Genomic DNA, 17,305 nt, shown 5'->3' on the forward strand with positions numbered 1-17,305 from the left:
ATGTTGTATGTTTTCTTAATTTTTTTTAACTCCAAGTCTGACTTTTTTATCTCATTGAGTTCAAACTGTGATAAAAGCCTGATCATGTGTTATCTATTAAATATATCAGCAAGCAGATCAGTACTTCACACAGAAAATTTCATGAATTAATCTCATTGGGATTGAATAGTGATTGAATTGTAGCCTCAAAAATCAGGATTTTTACCATTTTAAAGTAGAAAATGCTCTTTGAAAGTTCAGAAAAAAAACATCTGGAAATTAACACAATCTGAATGCATTGTAATTCTCAGTATACATTATGTATTACTTTAATGCAGTCCATGTAGTGCCACTAAATCTCAGACTTTAAAAACATTTTAACATTTCTAACATAATAGCTGCAGCATTTATAAATGAAAGCTGGAGCTTTTATAAAGGCTTTGCTCTGGCCTCCACAATAAACCAGTTATGTATGTCTATAATTGTAACAATTGCATTTTTCCAGTTTATTCTAACTTATCTTGCATTAATACTAAGTGTTAAGCCTAACTTACATATATATATATATATATATATATATATATATATATATATATATATATATATATATATATATATATATATATATATAGTACGCATTAGCATCTTCCTTAAGATACTTTGTCAACAACTTATCTTGTGAATCAGTAAACAATTTCTCTCCACGATTGTATCCAGCACAAGGAATTATATTTGATTCCTGGTCTTCTGTCTTTCTTCTTGCTTTGCAGAATCTACATATCTTAGAATTTTGCCACATTTTTCACAGGGTTTCCTGGATTTTTACATCCATTTAAGTTTTTCTGGGAATATTTAGAAGCACAACCCTGTCAGTCTCTATCATCTCAGGCCTGAGGATGCTGAAATAAAAAAATATTTTATGTATACCTGTGCCAAATTGTTTATTTGTAACATTGATTAAAATGTTACCACTTACTCCAAGCATGTTTTTTATAATTAACATATTGCTGATGAATTAGCTTGTCTTGCGACTAACTGCTAAAACATTACAACTAATAATTTATATTAACAATAAGTGAACACCAACAGAATCAATACAAATGAGGTTTAATAAGTTCAATTGTAAAGTAGGAAATACAATCAAATTATTTACTCCTCCCAAAACACATTTTTACCTCAAAATTATGTTCACATTCATTATTTTTTAAATGTTTTTCACAAGTTGATTGCTCTCCAAACATGAACTACGAACTGAACTGAGAATTTGCAGAGTCAGTCAGATGTTTTCCAACTTCTTTCTGATTGGAGCAATTTCACGTGTTGCAACTGAACCAGCTACATGCACAAGTTTGAAATCGCAACTTTTAAATGTGAACTTGATATCTTCTAGGAATTATTTCATCTGGACTTTTTTTCATGGTCATTAAATGCACCTGGACATGATAATTTAATGACCTTGGTTGAATGTTTGTTTTGCATTGCAGTAAAAAGAAGGTTACATATTTCAAGTGTTTTCACTGTGCGGTAGTTAAACAACATGTGAATGTGTGATCTCTTTAAAAAGAACTATTAAAGTACTGAGATATGCATTGTTTTGATGTAGTGCAGTTCATTTTGTTGAACAGTGAAGGACGCTGTTTGCCATCAAGTTGCTGAGGAGGTTTTCATATTTTGCTCTCCTCACCGTCAGCACATTGCATTGGGAGGCAGAGAGTGGTGGAGTTAACAGCCAGGATCACAGTGAAAAGCAGGAGGCAGGACTGCACAAATACACCCCTTTGTTTTTGCCGTTGATTTTATTCTCGGTTTTGGGATCTCGCCATTATTTGTACTATTCAAGACTGAATAGTGGAGACAAGAAGAGGACGAAGGATTTCTAGTTATCAGCATTTTCATGTCGGCTGGAATGATGAGATGGCAAACGGTGTTGCTTTTCTCTTTGCTCCGTCTCGGTGTTTTGCGCGGTCAGGTCAGTTACTCCGTTCCCGAGGAAATGAAAAGTGGGTCTGTGATCGGTAAAATAGCTCACGATTTAGGTTTAGGGGTGGATCGATTGAAATCTGGCAAAGCTAGAATTTACACCGGTAATACGGAGGAGTACGTGGAGCTGAATCGGGAAAGAGGGGTGCTAAATGTTAAACAGAGAATAGACAGAGAAACGCTGTGCGGTCAAACAATGCCCTGCGCACTGCATTTTCAAATAATCCTTGAAAACCCAATGGAGTTTTACACGGTGACCGTGGAGATCACAGATATAAATGACAATCCTCCTACATTTGAGAGAGGAGAGATGAAATACGAGATAAGTGAATCGGCTCTTATCGGAGCTCGGTTTGTTCTGGAAAAAGCAATCGATGATGATGTTGGTGTGAATGGCTTAAGCAGCTACACCCTTAAACCGAACGACAATTTTGTTCTGAAGACGACTAGTCGAGTTGATGGCACTAAACATGCAGAGATGGTTTTACAGAAACCGCTAGACCGAGAAAAAAATGAGCATTTGTCACTAACATTAACCGCACTGGATGGGGGCGAACCTCAGCTCACCGGAACAATGCAGATTATCATAACTGTGTTAGATGTAAATGACAATCCACCCGTTTGTTCTAAACCAGAGTATAAAGTAAGTGTTACAGAAAACGCTCCTGCTGGCACCATTATAACCACAGTAAAGGCGAGTGACAAAGATAAGGGCAACAACGGAAAGATAATGTACACGATTCCAAAATCAGCAGCTGCAAGTCTCTTCCAAATCAATTCTGAAGACGGAGTATTGACGCTGAACGGAAATATAGACTACGAAAAAAGAAGAATTTATGAGTTAGACATTCAGGTTTCGGATCAAGGAGGGTTGTCCGACGCTTGCAAAGTAATAGTAGATGTTACAGACATGAATGATAACCCTCCATCCATTAACGTGATGTCTAAATCAACCGCATTGCCTGAAAATGCAAAACCCGGAACGGTTGTAACAATGTTGAATATACAAGATCCAGATTCTAATGAAAATGGCAGAGTAATGTGCGTCTTAAGTGAAAACTCCGCGTTTAGTATTAAAACATCCACGAATAATTTTTTTACTGTCGTTACAGAGGGAGAATTAGACAGAGAGAAAGCTTCTGAATATAACGTAACAGTGACCTGCTCTGATGAAGGCGTGCCCTCTCTCTCCAGCAGCGTAACTCTCACTTTGCAAATCTCTGACGTGAATGACAACGCACCTGTCTTTAAACAGAGCTCATATGAGGCCTACATTGTAGAAAACAACACACCAGGTCTTTCGATATTTACAATAACAGCTACAGATGCTGACTGGAATCAAAATGCTCGTGTTTCTTACATTCTGATGGACTCTGGTCTTAACGGAGTGCCAATCTCTTCCTATGTATCTGTTAGCGCTGATAGTGGAGTCATCCATGCAGTTCGATCTTTTGACTACGAGCAGATCAAAGATTTCCAGTTCCGCATTAGAGCGCAGGATGGAGGCTCTCCTCCTCTCAGCAGCAACGTGACCGTAAAAATCCTGATCCAGGACCAGAACGATAATCCACCTCAGGTTTTGTATCCAGTCCAGACTGGTGGCTCCATGGTGGCTGAAATGGTGCCTCGTTCAGCAGATGTGGGCTACCTGGTGACTAAAGTGGTGGCTGTGGATGTGGACTCTGGACAGAATGCCTGGCTCTCCTATAAACTACAGAAAGCCACAGACAGAGCGCTGTTTGAAGTGGGCTTACAGAATGGAGAAATAAGAACTATCCGTCAGGTGACTGATAAAGATGCTGTGAAACAAAGACTGACTGTCATAGTAGAGGACAACGGGCAGCCCTCTCGTTCAGCTTCAGTCATTGTTAACGTGGCGGTGGCGGACAGCTTCCCTGAAGTCTTGTCGGAGTTCAGTGAATTTCCACATGATAAGGAATACAATGACAACCTGACTTTTTACTTAGTGTTGGCTCTGGCTGTGGTTTCCTTCCTCTTCATCACGTGTTTAGTGGTTATTATATCAGTGAAGATCTACAGATGGAGACAGTCTCGCATCCTGTATCACTCCAGCCTCCCTGTGATTCCATATTATCCACCTCGTTACTCAGACACTTTGGGAACAGGAACACTTCCACACGTTTACAATTATGATGTGTGCAGAACGACTGACTCCAGAAAAAGTGACAATAAATTTGGGGGAGGTGGAATTCAAAACGTGTTGATAATGGATCCTAATTCCTCCGGAACTATGCAGCGGATACAAAGTGAGAAGAGCATCCTGGATGAACCCGACTCTCCTGTAGAGGTGAGGATTTATTAATTTTAAAATAATTACTCAACATGGCAATTTGGAGTATTGTTCAAAGCTGTTGGTTTTGGAAGTCCCACGACACTTGTAATATGTGACAATGTTAGTACCGAACATCTGAATAGCTCCGCATATTTCAGGTTGAACTTGGTTCGTATGTTTCCAAACATAAGCTCTCGCTTTGAAAAATATGTGATTACTGCACATGATGTCAGCCTCTTTCAACCAACCGTTCGCAATTGTTTCCTTTCAAATTCATTCATGAACATTTAAATCTATTTTTACCTTAATATTTTTAACAGCTTTCTTTTTTTATTATACATAAATCAGGCAATGTTCTTCAATTTTTTATTTTTATTTTTACTTGTTCAGATATCTTACACTGTTGTAGTACATTATATTAAGCTCTAAGTGCCGCTATTGGCCAGTGAGTGTATAAGCATTAAAAGCGACTCTCCTCCGTTTCTTCCCCGTGATCCATTTTCTCTTTAAATCAGAGGACAACCAACACGCACAGCGAATGTTAGTGCGGTAACATTCTGTGCGGTAAATGCAACTGATGGATATCTTAAATGTGTTGTGATCACCATGGAAAGGATTTTCTTTTAGCCACGGTTTAGGGAAAAAAAGAACAACTTAACTGGGATTTCTCTTTTTTTTAATGGAAAATAAGGAAGGAACAATGGGGCGGCTGGTGCTGTTGTTTTTCTCGTTCCTCTTCCTCTCCCTGGTGACTGCCCAGGTCAGCTACTCCATTCCCGAGGAAAGTCCAAAAGGATCATTAATCGGTAACATCGCTCGGGATTTGGGTCTGGACAGTAAACGGTTATCTTCGGGAAACGCTCGAATTTTCACTGGAGACAACACGGATTACATTGAGCTAAAGAGAGAACGGGGAGTCCTCGTTGTCAAAGAAAAAATAGACAGGGAGCTGCTTTGTGGGCAGACGACGCCTTGTGCCCTTCATTTTCAGGTTATTCTGGAAAATCCCATGGAGTTTTACACTGTCGCTGTGGAAATCGTCGATATAAACGACAACGCTCCGTTCTTTGAAAAATCGGACATGGAATTTAAGATAAGCGAGTCGGCGGTGATAGGAGCGAAATTCTTGCTGGAGAGAGCCGTCGATCCCGATGTTGGCACGAATGGTCTTCAGAATTATTTTCTTTCCCAAACGGAGTATTTTGCTTTGAAGCTGAAAGATCAACCGGACGGCGAAAAGATCGTTGAAATGGTTTTACAAAAACCTCTTGACAGAGAGAAACAGGAGGAGCTATTTTTAGTGTTAACTGCAGTGGACGGGGGAGAACCGCAACTGACCGGCACAGTAAAAATCCACGTCACGGTGCTTGACGTTAATGACAATGCGCCAGTTTTTACTAAATCACTTTACAAAACTACTATTCCAGAAAATGCCCCTAAGGGTACAGTTGTAATCAGAGTTAGCGCCTCTGATGCGGATAAAGGATTAAACTCCAAAATACTTTATTCTATCTCAAACACAATAGCAGATATACGAGATTTGTTTAAGATGAATGAATCAAATGGCGATCTAATATTAGCTGGTAGTATAGATTACGAGAAAGCGCGTTACTATCAGATACATGTACAAGCAAGTGATGAAGGAGGATTTACAGATTCCTGTAAAGTAACTGTTGATGTTACAGACATTAATGATAATAAGCCTGTTATTAATGTAATATCACAGATTAAAGTAATTCCAGAGGACTCTAAGCCGGAGACAATAGTGACCATGCTAAATGTCCAGGACATAGATTCAGGAGAAAATGGCAAAGTTCACTGTGGAATTAATGAACAGATTCCTTTTGCATTAAAATTAGCAACAGATGGTTTCTTTAATCTCGTGACAGAAAGTAAATTGGACAGAGAAATAGGATCTGGGTATAATATCACTGTTACCTGCTATGATGAAGGAGTTCCTTCACTCTCGAGCAGCGTCACTCTCACCTTGCAAGTCTCTGATGTAAATGACAACGCACCTGTATTTGAGAGAAGCTCTTATGAGGCCTACATTGTAGAAAACAACACACCAGGTGTGTCTATGTTAACAGTAAAAGCCACAGACACTGACTGGAATCAAAATGCTCGGGTTTCTTACATTCTAGAGGAATCCTCTGTTAACGGAGTCCCAGTCTCCTCATATGTGTCTGTTAGTGCTGATAGTGGAGTCATCCATGCAGTTCGATCACTTGATTATGAGCAGATCAAAGATTTCCAGTTCACCATTAAAGCACAGGATGGAGGCTCTCCTCCTCTCAGCAGCAACGTGACCGTAAAAATCCTGATCCAGGACCAGAATGATAATCCACCTCAGGTTTTGTATCCAGTCCAGACTGGTGGCTCCATGGTGGCTGAAATGGTTCCTCGTTCAGCAGATGTGGGCTACCTGGTGACTAAAGTGGTGGCTGTGGATGTGGACTCTGGACAGAATGCCTGGCTCTCCTATAAACTACAGAAAGCCACACAGAGCGCTGTTTGAAGTGGGCTTACAGAATGGAGAAATAAGAACTATCCGTCAGGTGACTGATAAAGATGCTGTGAAACAAAGACTGACTGTCATAGTGGAGGACAACGGGCAGCCCTCTCGTTCAGCTACAGTCATTGTTAACGTGGCGGTGGCGGACAGCTTCCCTGAAGTCTTGTCGGAGTTCACTGACTTTCCTCACGATAAGGAATACAATGACAACCTGACTTTTTACTTAGTGTTGGCTCTGGCTGTGGTTTCCTTCCTCTTCATCACGTGTTTAGTGGTTATTATATCAGTGAAGATCTACAGATGGAGACAGTCTCGCATCCTGTATCACCCCCTCCCTGTGATTCCATATTATCCACCTCGTTACTCAGACACTTTGGGAACTGGGACTTTGCCACACGTATACAATTACGAGGTGTGCAGAACTACTGACTCCAGAAAGAGTGACATTAAGTTTGGCAGAGCTGGAAGTCAGAACGTGTTAATAATGGACCCCAGTTCTACAGGGACAATGCAGCGGATCCAGAATGAGAAGAACATCCTAGATGAACCCGACTCTCCTCTAGAGGTTAGAACGCTTTTTTGAGTTATAATAGTTATAATTTCTTCCCCTGTTATATAAGTGGCTTGATGTCTGAATTATGTATCTTTTCATAGTGTTAGTTTAAATTGCTTACCTCTACAACATTTTTTCTGGTCTCTGTTATGAACATCTGACTATAATAACATGCAACATTCATGCTAACTGAGTTCTCCAGTATGAAGCAAAACGTTTGGTATTATTGGAACGCCCTGCTGTACGTAGAATGAATAATATAACCAATGCACTGAACTTCAGCACCATGGACAGAAACACTAGCTAATTCACGGCCCATGGTTGAATTTTTACCTTGAGTTTTTAACAGTCTCTTCGACCTAAAGGTTTCTTCTCTTCGGTCATTTTCCATAAAAAAACGTTTCAAAATTTGCATTTTGAAATGGTTTATGTTACACACTGTAGACTTTAATTCGTCTTTTTGTTGTTTTTTTCCTTCTGGACTTTTCTTTTCTTCTGCTTGTTCTTAGATACAAGTTGGTGATACATGGTTGAACAAATTAAAATAACATTACTCCTCAAAAACATACAGTTTTCTACTCACATAGGTCAACGGTCCCCTCCTCTCGGTTTCCATTGAGCCAATTGGGAGTTAACATTGCTGACGTCTCTTTACAGCGCTCTCTCTTAAAGTGACAGTACAAGCATTTTTTTTTAAACATAACCAAGATCAACATTTTTGAGCTTTTTCTCAGGAGTTGTTGAAGTGCTAAACATATTATTATTATTTTTTTAATATATTTTATTATTATTATTATTATTATTATTATTATTATTATTATTATTATTATATTATTAATAATAATAATTATTATTAACAATAATAATATATTATAATATTATTATTCTACCATTTCTCATATATTAATAAAAAGATGTATCTTTATATGTATATATCGCTGTGGGCAATATAACATATAATATTGCCCACAGCCTTCTGGGGACATCCTTATTATTTATTTATTTATTTATTTATTTATTTATTTATTTATTTATTTATTTATTTTATGCTGTGCATGTCTTTTCAAGCTTTCGAACTAGACATGGAGATTATGTGTTACGCTCTGCAGTTTTATGATTTCGACTCTTAGGGCCGCTGTTGGCCAGATGCTGACGGATCAGGGCGTCTTTGTGGTTCCACCATCCTTACAAATTGTCATTTGACAGTTATGCTGCGGAAGGATTGCTGTAAAAGGACAAGCACGTACTTATTCTACCATTTTTTTGGTTCAGCAAATGAGTGAAAGCTTAATATAAACAATATTAGGCGTTAACCGAAGGCTGGACGTTGATCTTGGAGGGATTTTCTTTTTTCTACAAAAGACTACAAACGGGGAAAAACAGAACAATGAATCGGGCGGTCCTGTTTGTTATCTCTCTCTTTTCTCTGGACTCGGCGATCGGGCAGGCCAGCTACTCTATTCCTGAAGAATTGCCAAAGGGATCCTTGATTGGAAATGTCGTTCATGATTTAGGATTGGACACTAAACGTTTGGTATCCGGTAAAGCTGCGATTTTTAACAGAAACACCGCGGAGTTCGTTGAGCTCCACAGAGAAAGAGGAGTCCTGCTCGTCAAAGAGAGAATCGACAGAGAGGCGCTGTGTTCAGACACCACGGTTTGTGCTTTGGACTTTCAGGTTATTTTGGAGAATCCAATGGAGTTTTACACGGTTACCATCCAGGTGACAGACATTAATGATAATTCACCGACGTTCGAAAAGAGCGAGATGAAATTTAAAATTAGCGAGACTGCAATGAAAGGCGCAAAATTTGTGCTGGAAAGGGCGGTGGATCGTGACGTCGGAATCAATGATCTCCAGGATTACATACTAAAACCATCAGACCATTTTGCGTTGAATCTGCACAGTGACGCTAACGGCCGGCAACATGTCGAGATGGTTTTGGAAAAGCCCTTAGACAGAGAGAGAGAGCAGCAGATGAATCTAGTCTTAACAGCTGTTGACGGGGGAGAGCCACAGAGATCAGGAACGATGCTGATAGATGTTACAGTCTTAGACGCTAATGACAATGCTCCAGTTTTCTCACAAAAAACATACAGAGCCACTGTCACTGAAAACTCCCCGAAAGGAACAGTTGTTGCCATAGTTACGGCGTCCGACTATGATGAAGGTTCTAACGGTAAAATAAAATATTCAATCACAAACACGTTGGATGACGTCAGGAAAGTGTTTCAGATAAACGAGGAAACCGGACAAATTGTGTTAATTGAAAATATTGACTACGAAAATTCAAAGCACTTTCAAATAAATCTCCTTGCGAGCGATAATGGCGGACTGACTGATTCTTCTAAAGTGATTGTCGATGTGCAAGACATAAATGACAACAGACCAGAAATAAGGATAATGTCAAAATCAAATGTAATAGCTGAGGATGCAAAACCTGATACTGTTGTTACAATGATAAACATAGAAGATTTAGACTCTGAAAAAAACGGAGAGGTGAAATGCTTTGTTAAAGAAAGCGTGCCTTTCATTTTAAAATCATCAAGAAATAATTTCTACAGTTTAGTGACAGACAGCGAATTAGACAGAGAAAGCGCATCTGCGTATAACATAACAGTGACATGCTCTGATGAAGGAGTGCCCTCACTCTCCAGCAGCGTTACTCTGACCCTGCAGATCTCTGATGTGAATGACAACGAACCTGTATTTGAGAGAAGTTTTTATGAGGCCTACATTGTAGAAAACAACACACCAGGTGTCTCTATATTTACAGTAAAAGCTACAGATGCTGACTGGAATCAAAATGCGCGTGTTGCTTACATACTAGAAGAATCCTCTGTTAACGGAGTGCCAGTTTCCTCTTATGTGTCTGTCAGTGCTGATAGTGGAGTCATCCATGCAGTTCGATCTTTTGACTATGAGCAGATCAAAGATTTCCATTTCAGCGTCAAAGCGCAGGATGGAGGCTCTCCTCCGCTCAGCAGCAACGTGACTATAAAAATCCTGATCCAGGACCAGAACGATAATCCACCTCAGGTTCTGTATCCAGTCCAGACTGGTGGCTCCATGGTGGCTGAAATGGTGCCTCGTTCAGCAGATGTGGGCTACCTGGTGACTAAAGTGGTGGCTGTGGATGTGGACTCTGGACAGAATGCCTGGCTCTCCTATAAACTACAGAAAGCCACAGACAGAGCGCTGTTTGAAGTGGGCTTACAGAATGGAGAAATAAGAACTATCCGTCAGGTGACTGATAAAGATGCTGTGAAACAAAGACTGACTGTCATAGTGGAGGACAACGGGCAGCCCTCTCGTTCAGCTACAGTCATTGTTAACGTGGCGGTGGCGGACAGCTTCCCTGAAGTCTTGTCGGAGTTCACTGACTTTCCTCACGATAAGGAATACAATGACAACCTGACTTTTTACTTAGTGTTGGCTCTGGCTGTGGTTTCCTTCCTCTTCATCACGTGTTTAGTGGTTATTATATCAGTGAAGATCTACAGATGGAGACAGTCCCCATCCTGTATCACTCCAGCCTCCCTGTGATTCCATATTATCCACCTCGTTACTCAGACACTTTGGGAACAGGAACTCTGCCACATGTGTACAATTACGAGGTGTGCAGGACGACTGACTCCAGAAAGAGTGACTTTAAGCTCGCAGAAGCTGGTAGTCAAAACATGTTGATAATGGATCCCAGTTCCACAGGAACGATGCAGCGAATACAGAGTGAGAAAAACATCCTGGATGAACCCGACTCTCCTCTCGAGGTTAGAAATATATACATATATATGTTTTCACTTTTTCTGGTATCAAATGTTTATAATGCAATAACCGTAAGTTTCATAAAAACTTTACATTTTGCGCCTTGTGATGAAAGACTTGATGGATGTACGGTGTATTTGCGAATTGACTGTACGAATATGTAAAAAAAATAGAAAGAAATGAAAAACAGAATGAGATTTCAGATACTGGACAGAAATATTTTGGGTTACGGACCCCTTAGAAGTAAATTGTTTTCTAAATATGTGCTCAGTTTCCATATTCATTTTAGAAAATTAACTAACACTTTTATCAATCAGAATATTTTACTTCTTCGCGGCGCTATGTCACGCCAGGACCCTGGACAGGGACTTTTTTTTCTCACTTCGTCTCTACCTACGAACGACTTTCTCGTTCATAATTATATAATATCTATCCTTCTCAAAATGTTCCCAGTAAATGCATACACTAATGATATCCGTGCTGTTTCAGTTCACTAACTTCCCTGCTCCTCTCTTGAATTCCTAGTTATTTTTGAAACTAGGAAAGTCTGAAGGATTTTGATTTTAAAATTATTTTTTAACTTCAATGTGTGATTTTATTGTATTTCTGTGTCAATCAAGATCAATCAAGGTTATTTTTTTGTGCATTCATTTATTTATTTATGTATTTTAAGTTTTTAGTTTTATGCAGAAGCATTTGAAGTTGAACATCCTGATTCTGCTCTGCAGTTTTATTCTGGACTCTTAGCGCCGCTGTTGACTTCAAATTTATGGAGCAAGCATATGCGTGATTCTGCTGCAACTCCTTTGTAACATCGCCATAATGCAACGGGAGCTCGAAAAGAAAGCCTCCGAAAATTGCTGACAGGCGATTGTTGTTTTACCAAAGCTTTGCGTTTACGCGTTTTCCTTTCGGATTTCTCCGCCGTCAGTGTTTCATGAAGACACGGTAGGATTTGATGTTGGACGATTAATCCCGGTTTGTGTGGAAATAGAGACCTGGCTCCATTGGGAGAGAATCGGATCAAACAATGAAGCGGCGAGTGCTACTGACGTTTTTCTCGCTCTTTCTCATCAACTCCGCGATCGGACAAATAAGCTACTCTATTCCTGAGGAAATGCCAAAGGGGTCCCTGGTGGGAAATATCGCACATGACTTAGGTTTGAATACGAAACGTTTTGTATCAGGGAAAGCAAAGATTCATACCAGGAACAGTTTGGAGTACGTGGAGCTGAACAGAGAAAGAGGATTGCTCCTCGTGAAGGAAAAAATCGACAGAGAGGCGCTGTGCACGGAGGTTACGGTCTGTAGTCTGGACTTTCAGATTATCTTGGAGAATCCTATTGAATTTTACACCGTCACTGTCCAGATTACGGATATTAATGATAATGCTCCGACGTTTGAAAAAAGTGAGATGCATTTTAAAATTAGTGAATCTGCATCTCCAGGAGGAGAATTCGTGTTAGAAAGGGCGGTGGATCATGATGTGGGAATCAATGGAGTTCAGAAATACGATTTAAAACCAAGCGATAATTTTGCTTTGAAGCTGCACAATAATCCACGTGATAACAAAAATGTGGAGATGGTGTTACAGAAGCCTTTAGACAGAGAGACAGAGGCGGAGATAAATCTAATACTGACCGCTGTAGATGGAGGAGACCCACAGATGTCGGGAACGATGCTGATCGTAATAACAGTTTTAGACGCAAATGATAACGCCCCACGTTTTACACAGAAAACGTACAAAGCAGCAATTAATGAAAACTCACCCATAGGCACTGTTGTTGCTTCTGTTGCAGCGTCAGATGCAGATCAAGGCTCTTACGGAAAAATAACATATTCAATTACAAGTACGCAGGCAAATGTCAGAAAAATATTTCAGATTAATGAGCAAAACGGAGAAGTGTCTCTAATTGGAAATATTGACTTTGAAAAAAACAAATTATTTGAAATTATTATAAGAGCTTCAGATGATGGAGGACTTACTGATTCCTGTAAGCTAATTGTTGAAGTGGAAGATATAAACGACAATAAGCCTGAAATTAGTATAATGTCAAAATCAAATGTTATATCAGAGGATGCTGAAGTTAACACTGTTGTAACAGTGATAAATATAGAAGACATTGACTCTGGAGAAAATGGGAAAGTGAAATGCTTTATCACTGAAAATATGCCATTTGTTCTGAAATTGTCAACAAATAATATTTACAGTTTAGTGACAGACATCGAATTAGATAGAGAAACATATTCTGAGTATAATATCACAGTAATTTGCTCTGATGAAGGAGTTCCTTCACTCTCTAGCAGCATAACTTTCAGCTTACAGATCTCTGATGTAAATGACAACGCACCTGTCTTTGAGAGGAGTTCTTATGAGTCCTACATTGTAGAAAACAACACACCAGGTGTGTCTATATTTACAGTAAAAGCTACAGATGCTGACTGGAACCAGAATGCTCGTGTTTCTTACATACTGGAGGAATCCTCTGTTAACGGAGTGCCAGTTTCCTCATATGTATCTGTCAGTGCTGATAGTGGAGTCATCCATGCAGTTCGCTCTTTTGATTACGAACAGGTCAAAGATTTCCAGTTCCGCGTCAGAGGTCAAGATGGAGGCTCTCCTCCTCTCAGCAGCAACGTAACTGTGAAAATCCTAATCCAGGACCAGAATGATAATCCACCTCAGGTTCTGTACCCAGTCCAAACTGGTGGCTCCATGGTGGCTGAAATGGTTCCTCGTTCAGCAGATGTGGGCTACCTGGTGACTAAAGTGGTGGCTGTGGATGTGGACTCTGGACAGAATGCCTGGCTCTCCTATAAACTACAGAAAGCCACAGACAGAGCGCTGTTTGAAGTGGGCTTACAGAATGGAGAAATAAGAACTATCCGTCAGGTGACTGATAAAGATGCTGTGAAACAAAGACTGACTGTCATAGTGGAGGACAACGGGCAGCCCTCTCGTTCAGCTACAGTCATTGTTAACGTGGCGGTGGCGGACAGCTTCCCTGAAGTCTTGTCGGAGTTCACTGACTTTCCTCACGATAAGGAATACAATGACAGCCTGACTTTTTACTTAGTGTTGGCTCTGGCTGTGGTTTCCTTCCTCTTCATCACGTTTAGTGGTTATTATATCAGTGAAGATCTACAGATGGAGACAGTCTCGCATCCTGTATCACTCCAGCCTCCCTGTGATTCCATATTATCCACCTCGTTACTCAGACACTTTGGGAACAGGAACTCTGCCACACGTGTACAATTACGAGGTGTGCAGGACGACTGACTCAAGAAAGAGTGACTGTAAATTCGGAAGAGCTGGTAGCCAGAATGTGTTGATAATGGATCCCAGTTCCACAGGAACGATGCAGCGGATACAGAGTGAGAAAAACATCCTGGATGAACCCGACTCTCCTCTAGAGGTTAGAAAGATTTTTTTTTTTTACACTTTTTTCTGCTATCAAGTCTTTATAATGCAATTTCCCAAAGTTTAATTAAAAAAACTTTACATATTGCGCGTTGTGATGAAAGACTTGAAGGATATACGGTGTATTTGTGATTTGACTGTATGAATGTGTAAAAGAAAATAGAAAGCCATGAAAAACAGAATGAGATTTCAGATACTGGACAGAAGTATTTTGTGTTATGGACCCCTTAGAAGTAAATTGTTTTCTAAATATGTGCTCAGTTTCAATATTCATTTTAGAAAATTAACTAACACTTTTATCAATCAGAATATTTTACTTCTTCGCGGCGCTATTTCACGCCAGGACCCTGGACAGGGACTTTTTTTTCACTTCGTCTCTACCTACCAACAACTTCCTTGTTCATAATTATATAATATCTGTCCTTCTCAAAAATGTTCCCAGTAAATGTATAAACTAATGATCTCCATCCTGTTTCAGTTCACTAACTTCCCTGCTCCTCTCTTGAATTCCTAGTTATTTTTGAAACAAGCGAATGCATAAATATTTTGACTTTAATGTCTGAAGGATTTTGATTTTAAAATTATTTTTGACTTCAATGTGTAATTTTATTGTATTTATGTGTCAATCAAGATCAATCAAGCTTAATTTTTTGTGCATTTATTTATTTGTTTTTCCTTTTTTTTTTTTGTTTTTTAGTTTTTAGTTTTATGCAGAAACATTAAAAGCTCAACATCCTGATTCTGCTCTGCAGTTTTATTCTGTGGACTCTTAGCGCCGCTGTTGACTTCAAATTTATGGAGCAAGCATATGCGTGATTCTGCTGCAACTCCTTTGTAACATCGCCATAATGCAACGGGAGCTCGAAAAGAAAGCCTCCGAAAATTGCTGACAGGCGATTGTTGTTTACCAAGCTTTGCGTTTACGCGTTTTCCTTTCGGATTTCTCCGCCGTCAGTGTTTCATGAAGACACGGTAGGATTTGATGTTGGACGATTAATCCCGGTTTGTGTGGAAATAGAGACCTGGCTCCATTGGGAGAGAATCGGATCAAACAATGAAGCGGCGAGTGCTACTGACGTTTTTCTCGCTCTTTCTCATCAACTCCGCGATCGGACAAATAAGCTACTCTATTCCTGAGGAAATGCCAAAGGGGTCCCTGGTGGGAAATATCGCACATGACTTAGGTTTGAATACGAAACGTTTTGTATCAGGGAAAGCAAAGATTCATACCAGGAACAGTTTGGAGTACGTGGAGCTGAACAGAGAAAGAGGATTGCTCCTCGTGAAGGAAAAAATCGACAGAGAGGCGCTGTGCACGGAGGTTACGGTCTGTAGTCTGGACTTTCAGATTATCTTGGAGAATCCTATTGAATTTTACACCGTCACTGTCCAGATTACGGATATTAATGATAATGCTCCGACGTTTGAAAAAAGCGAGAAGCATTTTAAAATAAGTGAATCAGCATCACCAGGAGTAAAATTCGTGTTAGAAAGGGCGGTGGATCATGATGTTGGAATCAATGGAGTTCAAAAATACGATTTAAAACCAAGCCATAATTTTGCTTTGAAGCTGCACAATAATCCACGTGATAACAAAAATGTGGAGATGGTGTTACAGAAGCCTTTAGACAGAGAGACAGAGGCGGAGATAAATCTAATACTGACCGCTGTAGATGGAGGAGACCCACAGATGTCGGGAACGATGCTGATCATAATAACAGTTTTAGACGCAAATGATAACGCCCCACGTTTTACACAGCAAGAGTACAAGGCAGCACTTCATGAAAACTCACCCATAGGCACTGTTGTTGCTTCTGTTGCAGCGTCAGATGCAGATCAAGGCTCTTACGGAAAAATAACATATTCAATCACGAGTACGCAGGCAAATGTCAGAAAAATATTTCAGATTAATGAGCAAAACGGAGAAGTGTCTCTAATTGGAAATATTGACTTTGAAAAAAACAAATTATTTGAAATTATTATAAGAGCTTCAGATGATGGAGGACTTACTGATTCCTGTAAGCTAATTGTTGAAGTGGAAGATATAAACGACAATAAGCCTGAAATTAGTATTATGTCAAAATCAAATGTTATATCAGAGGATGCTGGAGTTAACACTGTTGTAACAGTGATAAATATAGAAGACATTGACTCTGGAGAAAATGGGAAAGTGAAATGCTTTATCACTGAAAATATGCCATTTGTTCTGAAAATGTCAACAAATAATTTTACAGTTTAGTGACAGACATCAAATTAGATAGAGAAACATATTCTGAGTATAATATCACAGTAATTTGCTCTGATGAAGGAGTTCCTTCACTCTCTAGCAGCATAACTTTCAGCTTACAGATCTCTGATGTAAATGACAACGCACCTGTATTTGAGAGGAGCTGTTATGAGGCCTACATTGTAGAAAACAACACACCAGGTGTCTCTATATTTACATTTAAAGCTACAGATGCTGACTGGAACCAGAATGCTCGTGTTTCTTACATACTGGAGGAATCCTCTGTTAACGGAGTGCCAGTTTCCTCATATGTATCTGTCAGTGCTGATAGTGGAGTCATCCATGCAATTCGCTCTTTTGACTATGAGCAGATCAAAGATTTTCAGTTCCGCGTCAGAGGTCAAGATGGAGGCTCTCCTCCTCTCAGCAGCAATGTTACTGTGAAAATCCTGATCCAGGATCAGAACGATAATCCACCTCAGGTTCTGTATCCAATCCAGACTGGTGGCTCCATGGTGGCTGAAATGGTTCCTCGTTCAGCAGATGTGGGCTACCTGGTGACTAAAGTGGT

The 17,305-nt window shown here is 39.7% G+C and overlaps 3 protein-coding genes and 2 pseudogenes across 21 annotated transcripts in view; all 5 read left to right on the forward strand.

Annotated features, from left to right (window-relative positions):
- Positions 1-17,305, forward strand: part of LOC129362980 (protocadherin gamma-C5-like) — a 237,344-nt gene that overhangs the window by 124,413 nt on the left and 95,626 nt on the right. The window contains exon 2 of one of the 19 annotated variants that reach the window (XM_055034874.1): positions 750-1,523. The exons of 16 other annotated variants lie outside the window; for them this stretch is intronic. In XM_055034874.1, the coding sequence (XP_054890849.1) occupies positions 750-815 (66 nt within the window). In that variant the 3' untranslated portion in view covers positions 816-1,523. Of the gene's footprint in view, positions 1-749; positions 1,524-1,625; positions 4,268-17,305 lie in introns of those variants that run through there. 2 more of the 19 variants (XM_055034846.1, XM_055034862.1) reach the window with 2 other exon arrangements.
- LOC129362995 (protocadherin beta-16-like) lies at positions 4,284-7,386 on the forward strand (annotated as a pseudogene).
- LOC129362986 (protocadherin beta-16-like) lies at positions 8,423-11,558 on the forward strand (annotated as a pseudogene).
- LOC129362993 (protocadherin gamma-A2-like) lies at positions 11,929-15,134 on the forward strand. The gene is given in 2 exon segments (XM_055034894.1): positions 11,929-14,200; positions 14,202-15,134. Coding segments are annotated over 2 exon segments (2,457 nt in total). The 5' UTR covers positions 11,929-12,116; the 3' UTR covers positions 14,575-15,134.
- LOC129363023 (protocadherin beta-14-like) lies at positions 15,446-16,834 on the forward strand. Its single transcript, XM_055034918.1, has one exon. It carries the CDS (start codon positions 15,562-15,564, stop codon positions 16,744-16,746), a length of 1,185 nt encoding a protein of 394 aa, XP_054890893.1. The 5' UTR covers positions 15,446-15,561; the 3' UTR covers positions 16,747-16,834.

This window comes from Poeciliopsis prolifica, unplaced genomic scaffold (genome assembly GCF_027474105.1).
Source record: "Poeciliopsis prolifica strain line A6 unplaced genomic scaffold, Auburn_PproV2 SCAFFOLD009, whole genome shotgun sequence".
In the NCBI taxonomy this organism is placed as follows: Eukaryota; Metazoa; Chordata; class Actinopteri; order Cyprinodontiformes; family Poeciliidae; genus Poeciliopsis; species Poeciliopsis prolifica.

Coding starts and splice junctions, on each gene's coding strand:
- LOC129363023 (XM_055034918.1), top strand. CDS start 15,562: ATGAAGCGGCGAGTGCTACTGACGTTTTTCTCGCTCTTTCTCATCAAC.